This window comes from Humulus lupulus, chromosome 8, assembly GCF_963169125.1.
Source record: "Humulus lupulus chromosome 8, drHumLupu1.1, whole genome shotgun sequence".
NCBI lineage: Eukaryota > Viridiplantae > Streptophyta > Magnoliopsida > Rosales > Cannabaceae > Humulus > Humulus lupulus.
Genome location: NC_084800.1, coordinates 69,471,886 through 69,485,698, shown reverse-complemented (window position 1 = coordinate 69,485,698; position 13,813 = coordinate 69,471,886). Strand labels below are relative to the sequence as shown.

The 13,813-nt window shown below is 38.3% G+C and overlaps 1 protein-coding gene and 2 non-coding genes across 3 annotated transcripts; 2 read left to right on the top strand and 1 right to left on the bottom strand.

The window, feature by feature from the left end:
• Positions 1-750: 750 nt before the first annotated feature.
• Positions 751-3,364, top strand: LOC133795570 (uncharacterized). Its single transcript, XM_062233022.1, has 5 exons — positions 751-922; positions 1,262-1,689; positions 1,747-2,181; positions 2,255-2,309; positions 2,463-3,364. The coding sequence occupies exons 1-5, from the start codon at positions 751-753 to the stop codon at positions 3,362-3,364; spliced, it is 1,992 nt and encodes a 663-aa protein (XP_062089006.1).
• Positions 1,306-1,412, bottom strand: LOC133798890 (small nucleolar RNA R71). Its single transcript, XR_009876106.1, has one exon. It is a non-coding gene; the product is annotated as a small nucleolar RNA R71 (small nucleolar RNA).
• Positions 3,365-12,148: 8,784 nt separating the features above from the next.
• Positions 12,149-12,255, top strand: LOC133798852 (small nucleolar RNA R71). Its single transcript, XR_009876069.1, has one exon. It is a non-coding gene; the product is annotated as a small nucleolar RNA R71 (small nucleolar RNA).
• The last annotated feature ends 1,558 nt before the right edge of the window (positions 12,256-13,813 follow it).

The following is a 13,813-nucleotide window of genomic DNA, read 5'->3' as shown; positions in this document are numbered from 1 at the left end:
TCCATGGATTAATGCTATTTGATCGTTCTTTCTTCCTTGTTTATGTGATTTGTTCATCTTTGTGCTTAATACATGTTTGAGATTGATCACCTTAAGCATGATTCATGATCCTAATATGAAATCTGAAAAGTGAATATTAGGAATGCTCTAAATGAATAAACATAGGTTTTGATGTGAAACGAAAGTATTTGCATAGCTTGTGTGACTTTTAGATTATTGCTTAATGCGAATTGTTTGTTGTACTATCTCATAGATGCAGTAGTTGACATGCAATTTAGTACCTTTATGATCTGAAAAGAATTTAGGTGATTTTATAATCTGTCATCACATAGGAGGACGAAGAATAGTTGACTAGTATTAACAATTGGGAAATCAAAGCAATTGAAATCATATTCCTAATTTCACATCAATTGTTAAACCCCTTTTTAATTGTTGTTTTGCTTGTTTTGTTTTCTGCATTATTATTTTAACACCAAATTGTATTGTTGCCAAATAGAAATATAGATCCAATTTGGTTAGTACTTAGCTGCAATTCCCTTGGGTTCGACCTCACCTGTGTGAGTTACTACTTGTATGATACGTGCACTTGCGTGTAATAAATTATCGCACCAAGTTTTTGGCGCCGTTGCCGGGGAATTGTTTAGTTGATATTACGTTAATTGGATTAAATTCTAATTTGGTCTTCTTTTCACTTTTTGCTAACTTGTTTGTGTCCAATTCTTCTTATCTCATCTCAGGTACCATTGGTTTATGCGACGTCAAGGACCAGCTGCAAGAGTGCCTGTTGATCCTGAGATAGAGAAGACTTGTCGGCAAAACAGAAGAAACAAAAGGTTGGAAAAAGTTGTACAAAGGATTGAGCAAGAGGAAGTTATGGCCAACAACGGTAATAATGGGGGTGCTGTAGAAGAGCAGACTAATGGTCAGAATCCACCCGACCGTAGCCTAAGGGACTATGTGTTGCCAACAATGACAGGGGTCTAGTCTTGTATAAGACCACCTGTTGTAGATGCAAACAATTTTGAGATAAAGCCAGCCATACTTCAGATGGTTCAATCCACAGTCCAGTTTGGGGGACTACCCACTGAAGACCCAAACATGCATCTCTCTAACTTCATGGAGCTCTGTCAGACATTTAAGATGAATGGAGTCAGTGATGATGCTATCAGACTTAGATTATTCCCATTTTCTCTGAGGGAGCGAGCTAAGAGTTGGTTGGTATCTTTGCCACCTAACTCAATCAATACATGGGATGATCTAGCGCTGAAGTTCCTCTCCAAGTTTTTCCTTCCAGCTAAAGCAGCTAAGTTGAGAGGAGAGATTAATAATTTTTATCAGTTGGATAATGAGGCTCTTTATGAAGCTTGGGAGAGATTCAAAGATTTGATAAGAAAGTGCCCGCATCACGGAATAGAGAAATGGATGCTAGTCCATAATTTTTATAATGGGTTGGGTGGTACTACTCGCACACTCATTGATGCAGCAGCTGGTGGTGCGTTTATGAGAAAGAGCGCCAATGAGGCATATGACTTGTTGGAGGAAATGGCCATGAATAATCAGCAGTGGCCAAGTGAAAGAAGCTCTTCAAGGAAAGTGGCCGGTATGTATGAAGTGGATGCAATTTCGAAGTTGACTGCTCAAGTTGAGGCCTTGACTAAGCAATTGCAAGGCAATATAATAACAGCTCAAGTACAACAGGCCTAGACTCTGTGTGAAGTATGTGGGGGCCCTCATGCCTATGAACAGTGTCAGTATGCTGATGTAAACAACATGCCTATGGAGCAAGCTCAAGCTATTGAGAATTTTCCTCGACAGAGCAATAATAACCCTTATTCCAATTCCTTCAACCAAGGGTGGAGGAATCATCCCAATTTTTCTTGGAAGAATGATCAGCAAGGCCAATCTTCAAACCAACAACAGCCACAGGGGTTCTTTCAGCCGAGATTTAGGCCGCAGCAACAACCTCAACCGCCCACTCATCATCAACAACAACAAAATTTTGGTGGAAATTCTAATGCTCAGTCAGATGTGTTAAACCAATTCATGGCTGAAACTCGGTCTTCTATTAGAAATCTGGAGACCCAAATGGGACAATTGGATACTCTCATGGCTAATCGTGCCCAAGGTAACTTGCCTAGCACCACTGAAAGTCGATCCGAAAGAGAATTGCAAGGAAATCACGTTAAGAAGTGGGAAGAATTATGAGGGACCAAGTAAGAAGCAGCTAGTTGAAGAAGTGGGTTAGGATCAACAGGCACAGGCACCGGCAAAAGAGGAAAAGAAGCACAGTGAGAAAAAGGCTACTGAAGGTATACCAACAAAAGAAACTTCGCCACCAATTAGTATTGAGCATCACATAAAGATTCCTTACCCCCAAAGGCTCCGTAAGAACAACATGGACAAGTAGTTTACTAAATTTCTGGAAGTATTCAAGAAACTGCATATCAACATTCCATTTGCAGAGGCCTTAGAGCAAATGCCGAGCTATGTCAAGTTCATGAAGGACATCTTGTCCAAGAAGAGGAAGATGGAGGACTTTGAAACTGTGGCATTGACGGAAGAGTGTAGTGCTATACTGCAAAAGAAGCTCCCTCCTAAACTGAGAGATCTTGGGAGTTTCACAATACCATGCACTATTGGAAGAATTGAGGGAATAAATGCTCTTTGTGATTTGGGGGCTAGTATCAACCTGATGCCATTGTCAGTTTTCAAGAGATTGCAACTTGGAGAAGCCAAGCCCACAATTGTAACTTTGCAACTAGTTGATCGTTCGTTGGCACATCCAAGAGGGGTAATTGAAGATGTCCTTGTCAAGGTGGAGAAGTTTATTTTTCCTGTCGATTTCAAAGTTCTTGACATGGAAGAGGATAACAATGTTCCCATTATCCTTGGGAGGCCCTTCTTGGCAACAGGCCAAGCACTTATAGATGTTCAAAAGGGTGAGTTGAAGTTGAGAGTGAAAGGGGAAGAAGTTGTATTCAATGTGCTCAAGGCCATGACTTATCCTGAAGCTAGTGACAATTGCTTTTCGGTTGATGTAATGGGTAACTTAGTGGAAGAGAGAAAATTGATAAATGATCCTCTTGAGTTGAGTTTGGTTGAAGATGAGATTAGTGATCAAGATGGAAAGGAAGCTATGGAGTATGCAAAATGGCTTAATTCTTATGGGCCATTGAAGAGGAAATACTTTGAAGAGCTTGGGGCAGTGCCAAAAAGGTCATTGCCCTCAGTTGAGAAGCCCCCGGAGTTAGAATTGAAGGTGCTTCCTGACCATCTGAGGTATGAGTTTTTGGGTGAAAACAAGACACTTCCAGTTATAGTTTCGGCTTCACTTTCTGATGTGGAGACTGAAAAATTGTTGTGAACTTTGAGAGTGCACATGAAGGCCATTGGGTGGACTTTGGCAGACATCAAGGGGATCAGCCCTTCTACTGTTATGCACTGGATTTTAATGGAGGATGGAGTCAAACCAGCCATAGATGCCCAAAGAAGACTCAATCCGCCAATGAAGGAAATTGTGAGAAAGGAAGTGGTGAAGTGGTTAGATGCAGGGGTGGCTTACCCAATTTCTAACAGTAAGTGGGTGAGTCCGGTCCAGGTAGTACCTAAAAAGGGGGGAATGACGGTAGTGAAGAATGAAAAGAACGAGTTAATTCCAACAAGAACTGTTACTGGTTGGAGAATATGCATTAACTACCGCAAGCTCAACAAGGCAACAAGGAAAGACCATTTTCCCCTTCCATTCCTTGATCAGATGTTAGACAGATTGGCGGGTTAGGAGTATTATTGTTTTTTGGATGGTTACTCCGGGTATCATCAAATAGTCATTGCACCAGAGGACCAAGAGAAAAAGACATTTACATGTCCTTATGGCACATTTGCTTTCCGAAGGATGCCATTTGGGCTATGTAATGCACCAACAACTTTCCAACGGTGTATGATGGCTATTTTTTCTGACTTTGTTGAGAATTGTATAGAAATTTTCATGGATGATTTCTCAGTGTTTGGCTCGTCATTTGACCATTATTTGAGGAATTTGGAGCTGGTATTGATTCGATGTGAAGAATCCAATTTGGTGCTTAATTGGGAGAAGTGCCATTTCATGGTTAGAGAGGGGATTGTTTTGGGACACAAGTTCTCACAGGAAGGCATTGAGGTAGACAAAGCCAAGGTTTCTACTATTGAGAATTTTCTCCCTCCAATTTCGATAAAGGGGATTCGTAGCTTTTTGTGTCATGCTGGTTTCTACAGACGGTTTATAAAGGATTTCTCAAAGATCTCCAAGTCATTGTCTAATTTTCTTGCTAATGGAGTGCCCTTAGAGTTTGGAAAATAGTGTATGAAGGCTTTTCAAACTCTTAAGGAAAAATTGATTTCGGCACCTATAGTCATTGCACCAAATTGGGAGCTTCCGTTCGAGTTAATGTGTGATGCAAGTAACTATGCTGTCGGAGCCGTGTTGGGTCAACGAGTTGACAAGGTTTTTCACACCATCTACTATGCTATTAGGACCTTGAATGATGCTCAGTTGAACTATGCTACTACTGAAAAGGAGATGTTGGCCATAGTCTTCGCTTGTGACAAGTTTAGGCCATATTTAATCGGGAATAAGGTTATTGTGTACACAGACCATTCGGCGATCAAATACCTTATGACCAAGAAGGATGCCAAACCAAGACTAATCCGATGGGTCCTTCTCCTCCAGGAGTTTGATCTAGAAATCAGAGACAAGAAGGGTACCGAGAACCTAGTAGCAGATCATTTGTCAAGACTGGAGTTAGAAGAGAGTCAGAATATGAAGGAAGTCCAGATAAATGATGAGTTCCCTGATGAGTAGTTGTTTGCTTTAAAGGAAAGTTTGATGGTCCTATGGTTTGCTGATTATGTCAACTTTCTAGCTGCAAACATCACACCTTCTGACATGACAAGACAACAATTGAAGAAATTATTTTCCGAGGTAAAGCACTATTATTGGGAAGAGCCAATCCTCTACAAGCACTGTGCCGATCAGATAATCAGAAGATGTGTTCCTGAAGAGGAGATGTACTCTATCCTGAATCATTGTCATAGTTTGCAGTGTGGAGGTCACTTTGGTGGGACAAGGACTGCTGCAAAGGTTCTACAAAGTGGTTTCTTTTGGCCAACTCTCTTTAAGGATGCTCATGAGTTTGTCAAGGCATGTGATCGTTGTCAGAGGACTGGTAATATTTCAAGGAGGAACGAGATGCCTTTCACTGGTATTTTAGAAGTGGAACTGTTTGATGTGTGGGGTATTGACTTCATGGGTCCTTTTCCATCATCGTACAACAATCTGTTTATTTTGCTAGCTGTGGACTACGTTTCTCAGTGGGTAGAAGCAGCTGCAACTCATGCTAATGATGGTAAAATAGTTCTTACTTTTCTCCAAAAGTACATTTTTACCCGGTTTGGTACTCCTAGAGCTATTATTAGTGATGAAGGGAGTCATTTTTGTAACAAGCAATTTGAAGTGTTACTTGCGAGATATGGAGTTAGACATAGAACATCATTACCTTATCACCCGTAGAGTAATGGACAAGCTGATATTTCCAACCGGGAAATTAAGTTAATCTTGGAGAAGACAGTACAACGTTCGAGGAAAGACTGGTCTAAGAAGCTCGATGACGCCTTGTGGGCATACAGAACAGCTTTCAAAACACCTATTGGTATGTCACCATATAGGTTGGTCTTTGAGAAAGCGTGTCATCTTCCAGTGGAACTTGAGCATAGAGCATTTTGGGCCATGAAGACCTTGAACATGGACTTGGTAGCAGCTGGTGAGAAGAGGCTTTTGCAATTGAACGAGCTGGAGGAGTATAGAAATGAAGCCTATGAGAACGCCAAGATTTACAAGGAGAGGACTAAGAATTGGCATGACCAGAACCTTGTCAGGAAGGAATTTCAACCAGGTCAGCAGGTATTACTATTTAATTCAAGATTGAAACTTTTTCCGGGCAAGCTAAAATCTAGATGGTCTGGTCCTTTCACGGTATTACAAGTGTTTCCTTATGGCTCCGTCGAAGTAAAAAGTGAAAAGACTGGCAACTTTAAAGTAAATGGTCAGCGGTTGAAGCTCTACTTGGGTGGTCAGTTTGATCAAGCCAAGTCCGCCATCCTCTTGGCGCCGTAGTAAAGAGGAAATCAGCGTCCGGCTATATAACGTCAACGACAGCGCTATTGGGAGGCACCCCAAGTTTTTACAGTAATTTTTGTTCAGTTTGAGACATTCTAAGTTTTAATTTTTCTTATTTATTTATTTAGTTTTATATATATTTATGTAATGAAGAACCGTGAAAAGGGTTAAAAAAAACACAATCTAGGCCATCAGCGCGACCGCGCCATGAGGGGCGTGACCGCGCTCACAGAGAGCCAGGCCAATCGAGGCCATCAGTGTGACAGCACCACGAGGGGTGCGACCACACTCACAAAGAGCCAGGCCAAGCGAGTGCAGTAGCGCGACCGCGCTAGGAGCGCCGCGATTGCACTCGACGCCGAACATACACGGCTTTGGAGGACGGTAGCGCGATCGCGCTGTATGTGCTGCGACCGCGCTGGAGCTACCAGGGTGTTTAAAACATCAAGAAACACGATTTTTTTTTACATTTTCTTCAAATTTCTTCTCTTCTCTTTCATTTTTTTTCTTCTTCTCCTTTTTCACTCCCTTCATCTGAGTTTCACACTAAGGTCATACTAAGGTATGTTTTCTTGAATTAATCTCTTGTTTACAAGCATAGATTAATGTAATCCTCCATTGTTAGCCTTACTTATATGAATTTTGTTTCTTTTCTTGGTTTTCATTGAATTCCATAATAGAATCCGAATTTGTTATGTTTGGGCTGTAATAGTTGGTTGTTTTCCGGATTTTTAGTGCTTAATGATGATCATGTACTTGAATGTTCATGGGTTTAAGGATTTCTCTTGGTAATTTGATGAAAAATTGAAAAAAAAAACTTTGGGGTAAATTTTGACCTAGCAATTGGGGGTTTCGCATTTCTTGATGTTTTCATGAAATTGGATTGAATTTGATGAAATTATTGTGATGCTTGTGAATTCCTATCAATTGATTAGTTGAATTTCATTGAAACTTGAGGGAAATTTGCATTTGAATATTCTAGGGCATGAATTTGAGAGGTTTTGTTCCATGTGAATAATTGGTGCATTAGAGATCAAATTGAGTTTCTATTTGGGCATTATTGGTCATAATATACTTGCTTGGGTATTGTTTCAATTTGGTTATTTTTGCATACATTTTCACATTGAAAATTGTTGTTGGTGCATCCATAATTGTCAATTTCTTAGTGTTTATTTGTTATTGTTGGGTGTAGCCTTTGTGTTCTAGTGCTTTGTTATTTTGGTTTTGTGATATGGCGCCTTCTAAGAAAAGAAGTAAAAAAGTACAACAACAACAAGTGCCTGAAACTCAGGAACCTGACACTGAATTTACTGATCCTAGATTTACTTCTGCCCCTGCTCAGTCTAGGTATAAAATTGAAAAGTCTAGGAGTTTAATTCAGGAGAGGGGATTTGCAACAAATGCTGATGGAGAGTTTACTGTTCCTGGAGAGTATGTCAATGTCATTAACGTCCACCATTGGAAATATTTTTGTTCCCCACCTATTTCTGCTGTGATACCAATTGTGAGAGAGTTTTATGCCAATGCGTTTGACCATGATTATTCTTGGAAAGCCATAGTTAGAGGGAAAACTGTCCATTTTGACAGAAAAACAATTAATGATTTCCTTAGGTTGCCCACAAATGACAATGATGAGTATCAAGCTTTGAGAAATGAATTGTGTGAGGAGAGTACTTGGGATAGAATTTTAACTGCTTTGACTCCAGCTGGGACTCAATGGACTTATCATGGGCAAACTAGAATAGGATTCCCTTTTAACTTGTTAACTAGAGAGAAAAGAGTCTGGTTAAATTTCCTTTGTGCGAATCTGACACCTAGTGGTCACTTGACTACTATAAATACTGATAAGGCGGTGTTACTTTATTCTGTTTTATCTGGCATGACTATTGATGTTGGTAGGATTATAACTTCTTAAATACAATATTCATTATTCAATCAAAATGTGGGGTTATATTTTCCTAGTTTGATAACGAGTTTGTGCTTGCAAGCTGGGGTTGAATTTAATGAGACTGAGGAACTTTTGACTCCTGTGATTTATGACACAATTACTATTAACAAGACCAAAACAGTTGGTCCTTCTAGTGTTGTTTCTGCAGGTGGTACTTCGTCTCAGGCCCGACCTAGGCGTCCTCTTTCTTCCTATTCTTTGGAAGAGAGGATGAGTAGGTTGGAGCTCAATTTCCAAGAACATCATTTATGGAGTGTGAATATGGCTCAGTACCAACATGGATACCATCAGGCCTTTGCGTCACATTTTGGCATTGATACTAGTCAGTTGACCCAGTTTCCTCAGCCACCGCATTTTGGTTATCCTCCACCTGAGGGAGATGGTGGTGAGGGTCCTTCGTCATGAGATGTTTGAGTTGTCAGGTAAGTTTCTTTTTCCTTAGCTTTTCTTTAAAACATTGGGGACAATGTTTAGATTAAGTTTGGGGGAAATGAATTTATTGTTGTTTGAGTGTTTTTCTTTTATGTTTTGTCTTTTATGTGTGTCTTGTTTAGGGTGTTTAGAGTGTCTGATAAATCAAGTATATGATGATTAGCTGATGATAATGATTGAATGAATTGCTTGTATAGTTGGATGAAATGTGTTATACCCAGATTTCGAGCCATAGTAAATATGACCTCGAAAGCTGAGTTCGCAACAAATGGTCTCGTGAGGATTAGAGTGATCTAGGATTGTAAGTCGAGCCTGCAAAGTATGATATATGGTCTCGAATGCGGTGATCTCGAAATGATCTCGATCTCGAAAGGTAGTTCCGAGAATACCTTCATCTTCAGGAACTTCGGAGCATGGGTCTTGAGCTCGATATCCCATCTCGAAAGCAACGTTAGCTCGGGAGATGTCAGTGGCTTGCATAATGACATGAAACCTGAAATGCTAAAGCCTTGGAGATACGCTATAACCACCTCGAATATCTATAAGTATTGTAAGCATGAGATGTAATCCTCATTTATTGATGTAAATCCCCAAGAATCGTGGGATATTATTTAGTCAGTTATGCGTTCCCTGGTCATCAGGGACGTTTCCTTTTTTATCTGATTAAAGGCATTTAAAGCCATTTATTTTTATTCACAAAAGAGTAACTACCCAAAATATGTGGGATAGTATTCGGCAACCTTCTCTATAAATAGAGAAGTCATGCACCATTGTAAATGACCGAAATTCTGATCCTTGGGAGAAAACTCTGTAGAATTCATGCTAAAGAATTGTTCAGAGATAATCTTGAGATTAATAACAGAGACTTGTGGACTAGGCAGATTTAACTGCTGAACCACGTAAAAAATCGTGTGTTTGATTCGTTTATTTCTTTTGGCCATTGTCTTTAATTGTTTACGTGCTCTCTTCTTTTATCTGTTGACGAAAAACGGTGTCAACAAAATGAAAGCCATAAAATTGAACAAAATCTGTGTACTTGGTTGAATGTTTCTTTGAGTTGCTTGGGTCTATCTAAATATATGAGAGCTTGATCATGATTTTTAGATAAATCTCGTGCATTTGATGATATTTATGCTTGCTTAATTATGGTTTTAGGAAAGATGGATGATTATGCTTAGAACTTCCTTGCTTGCTACTTGAGGCGAAATCGTAGATAATGCATACTTAGGAAGGTGATTTAGGCGATTTTTGTTGGAACGATTGAACCTTTCAAGCCAACCTTGATTAATTTAATCCCTAGTTGTCCTTTTTGAGCCTAATGTTACATTCTTTGTTTTGACATCTATTTTGAGCTTACTTTAACCATGTTATTATATTTCCTTCCCTTGAATGACTACCGTGAGCATACAAGTGAATGATGATTGGGGGATTGGTTTTGTAATAGGGTGTATTGTGGAGTGTTATAAATAAAAAGATTGAGATTTGTCCCTAAAAAAAAAAAAAAACAAGTTTGGGGGAGTGTAGTTTCTTCCTTGTTAAAAAAAAAAATCTAAGTGTGAATTATCTCAATCTTGAAAAAAAAAAAAAAGGAAATACTGGGATTGTCTGTGAACTGTAATGTGGATATCAAGTTTGGTTTGTATGGTTTGTATGCATATGGTAATCTTGAGCCTAAATGACTTCTCGTCTACCCATGCCTAAGCCTATCGTTATACGCTATAAAAGCCCTATTGATTCTTGAGCATGTGTTGTCTATATTAGTGGAGAGTAGTAAGTGATGCAAGCATATGAGATAATAAGATTTGATGGTTTGTGGTGAGTGATTTGGTAAGTTTAAATAGATTCAAATGCATGTTATTTATTGACCATGATTAGGCAAACATATATTTGTTTGGAATTGAGTGAGTTGAAGAAATGTTTTGATCGAAATTCTAGATTATCATGATGGCTGGATTTTCTGAAAACTATATGAGCATGACAAACATAATTTGGAGGCTTGATTTGTCGTTGTCAATTTGATTTGTCTTTGTTTAGTTGTTTTAGGTTTTTAGGATTGTTTAGAGTTCTTTACTCGAGGGCGAGTAAATGTTAAGTTTTGGGGAATTTGATTAGCGAGTTTTAGACTTTTTTTAGTGTGTCTACTTAGGAAGTATTTTAGAGGTTTAGGGTTGTTTTGTTCTATTTTACGCTTGTGTTTGTGTTTTTTTTTGTTTATTTTCAGGTTTTGAAGGATTGGGATGATTTAGAATGAAAAAGATGCCCAAAAAGCACAAAAATTCGTAAAGCTATCAAAAATGCCTTTTCTGAGAGAGTAGAGCGACCTCGCTACTATAGAGCGCGACCGCGCTAGGTTGTTGGAAATTGAAATTCGGCAGATTTTTAAATGAAGGGCATTTTGGTCAATTCACATGGGATAATTTAGGGTTACGATTTCTAATGCGATTTTAAGAGCAGAAAAACGTGAATTAGAGGGGTGAGACAGAAACAACTGAAAAAAGAAGAAGAAGAAGAAGAAGCTTGGACGAGCGTGGGCGATCTGTGACAATTCCCAGTCTAGTTTCATTCTCTTTTTCTTTAATTTTCTATGTTATTGTCTATGTTTAGTTTGATTATGGATATGAATACTGAGATTATGAGCTAAACTCCTATTTAGGGATTTGATGGATATTGACTGAGATTATTCCATGGATTAATGCTATTTGATCGTTCTTTCTTCCTTGTTTATGTGATTTGTTCATCTTTGTGCTTAATACATGTTTGAGATTGATCACCTTAAGCATGATTCATGATCCTAATATGAAATCTGAAAAGTGAATATTAGGAATGCTCTAAATGAATAAACATAGGTTTTGATGTGAAACGAAAGTATTTGCATAGCTTGTGTGACTTTTAGATTATTGCTTAATGCGAATTGTTTGTTGTACTATCTCATAGATGCAGTAGTTGACATGCAATTTAGTACCTTTATGATCTGAAAAGAATTTAGGTGATTTTATAATCTGTCATCACATAGGAGGACGAAGAATAGTTGACTAGTATTAACAATTGGGAAATCAAAGCAATTGAAATCATATTCCTAATTTCACATCAATTGTTAAACCCCTTTTTAATTGTTGTTTTGCTTGTTTTGTTTTCTGCATTATTATTTTAACACCAAATTTTATTGTTGCCAAATAGAAATATAGATCCAATTTGGTTAGTACTTAGCTGCAATTCCCTTGGGTTCGACCTCACCTGTGTGAGTTACTACTTGTATGATACGTGCACTTGCGTGTAATAAATTATCGCAACAATGAGACCCCCCACACAATTCACACATTACTTGGGCTTGCACAACCTGGGCATACATGGTATTTTGTTGCAACTGCTTAGTTAGAGACGCAACTTGAGCAGTTAAGGCTGTGATTGCATCTAATTCTTGAACCCCTGCAACCTTTTTATTACTGCCCACTCGTTCACTTGGCCATTGGTAATTATTAGTGGCCATTTCCTCTAAGAGTTCATAAGCTTCATTAGCACTTTTTCTCATAAACGCTCCTCCCGCTACTGCATCAATGATTGTGCGAGTGGTACCGCACAAAGCATTGTAAAAGTTGTGGACCAACATCCGCTTCTCAATACCGTGGTGGGGACATTTTCTGATCAAGTCCTTGAACCTCTCCTAAGCATCATAAAAGGATTCTCCCTCAAGTTGAGAGAAGTTATTGATCTCCCCTCTCAGTTTAGCAGCCTTAGCAGGTGGAAAGAACTTCACTAAAAACTTCCGAGCTAGAGCATCCTAAGTGGTGATAGTATTGGCCTCAAGTGAATTCAGCCAACTTTTCGCTCGCTCCCGTAGTGAGAATGGGAACAAGCGCAATCTAAAGGCATCATCACTCGCCCCATTCATCTTGAAAGTAACACACAACTCCAGGAAATTGACTATGTGCATATTGGGGTCTTCAGTGGGGAGGCCACTAAATTGAACAGCAGTTAGGACCATCTGCAATATAGCAGGCTTGATCTCAAAATTATTTGCCTCTACTGCTGGAGGACGGATGCATGAGTGTACCCATGTGACAGTAGGGAGTACATAGTCTCGTAGAGCTCTTTGACGGGCAGGATTATGATTTTGTGGTGTTCCCCCGCTCATGTTTTCCATACTGTTGTTATTAATATCTGTTGTAACAACAGTGGAACTTTCAGCCCTCTTGTTTTTTCTGTTTCGCTTGCACTCTTTCTCGATCTCAAGATTAATTAGAATTGGACTGTCAACTCCCCTTCTACTGCGCATATAAGGAAACTACTTGAAATAAAGAACAACTGCAGCCAAACAAATTAGAAATTATTGTAAAAGACAGCCAAATTAGAAATAAAATTAACTATCTTAATATTGATAATTTTTTTTCAGTCCCCGGTAACGGCGCCAAAAACTTGTTGCGAAAATTAAAGCTACGCAAGTATACGTAATCGCAATTTGTAATAAATTTCGATAAGAACGAGTATCGTCCCACGAAGATTGATTTATCAATTACCAAATAATTAATTTCTAGTTTTTATTTGGCTAATGAAAACTAGATTTATGAAATTTGAAAATAAGAAAACAGAAATAAATGAAAATTTCAGAAATCAAATAATAAAATGAACACAAGGATTAAATTCACTATGAAACAATTAGGAATCCTAATCTTCTCTACTATCCACTCTATTATTTTTTAATTCAATTACTACTGAAACTCTTCTCACTGAAATGATAAGCATGCAAAAGTGTTAACTATTTGAGTTAAGAGATAGAAAACTCGACCTAATGTGAATTCCCTATATTTCTATGGTCAATTCAAACAATAGGAAGCAATGAATACAACCCTAAATCACATAAACCAATTTGATACTCTCGTTCTAAATTGAATTCTATGCCTATTCAATTTTAGCATATTCAAATATCACTTTTCAGATTTTGATTCAAATTCATAAATCAGATGTGAAGGTGCGCAGTCAATTACATACACAATAAACACAAATCGAATAGATTTCAGATGAAGAAGAAATAGATAAATGCATTAAATCATAACAGAGTTTCAAGAAAGTCAATTAGAAAACCTAAACAAAATTTAATTCATAAACATCACTAAGAAATCCATAAACTTGAAATTAACATAAACTAAAAAATAAGAAGAGAAGAAGAAAAAAAACTCTAAATGATAGATCCACTCCTCAGCCTCCTCTCCCAGTCTAAGTCTGCAAAAAGTGCCTCATTTTCTCTCCTTAATCGTAATTTAAACCTAATTAGCGATTTTTTAAAC

What these genes read in the sequence shown, in the direction of transcription:
- LOC133795570 (XM_062233022.1), top strand. Translation starts at nt 751, where the DNA reads ATGCGACGTCAAGGACCAGCTGCAAGAGTGCCTGTTGATCCTGAGATA. An exon ending in TGTAGAAGAGCAGACTAATG is followed by an intron (nt 923 to 1,261) that starts GTCAGAATCCAC and finishes GGGATGATCTAG; the next exon opens with CGCTGAAGTTCCTCTCCAAG. An exon ending in TGAGAAAAAGGCTACTGAAG is followed by an intron (nt 2,310 to 2,462) that starts GTATACCAACAA and finishes TTCCATTTGCAG; the next exon opens with AGGCCTTAGAGCAAATGCCG.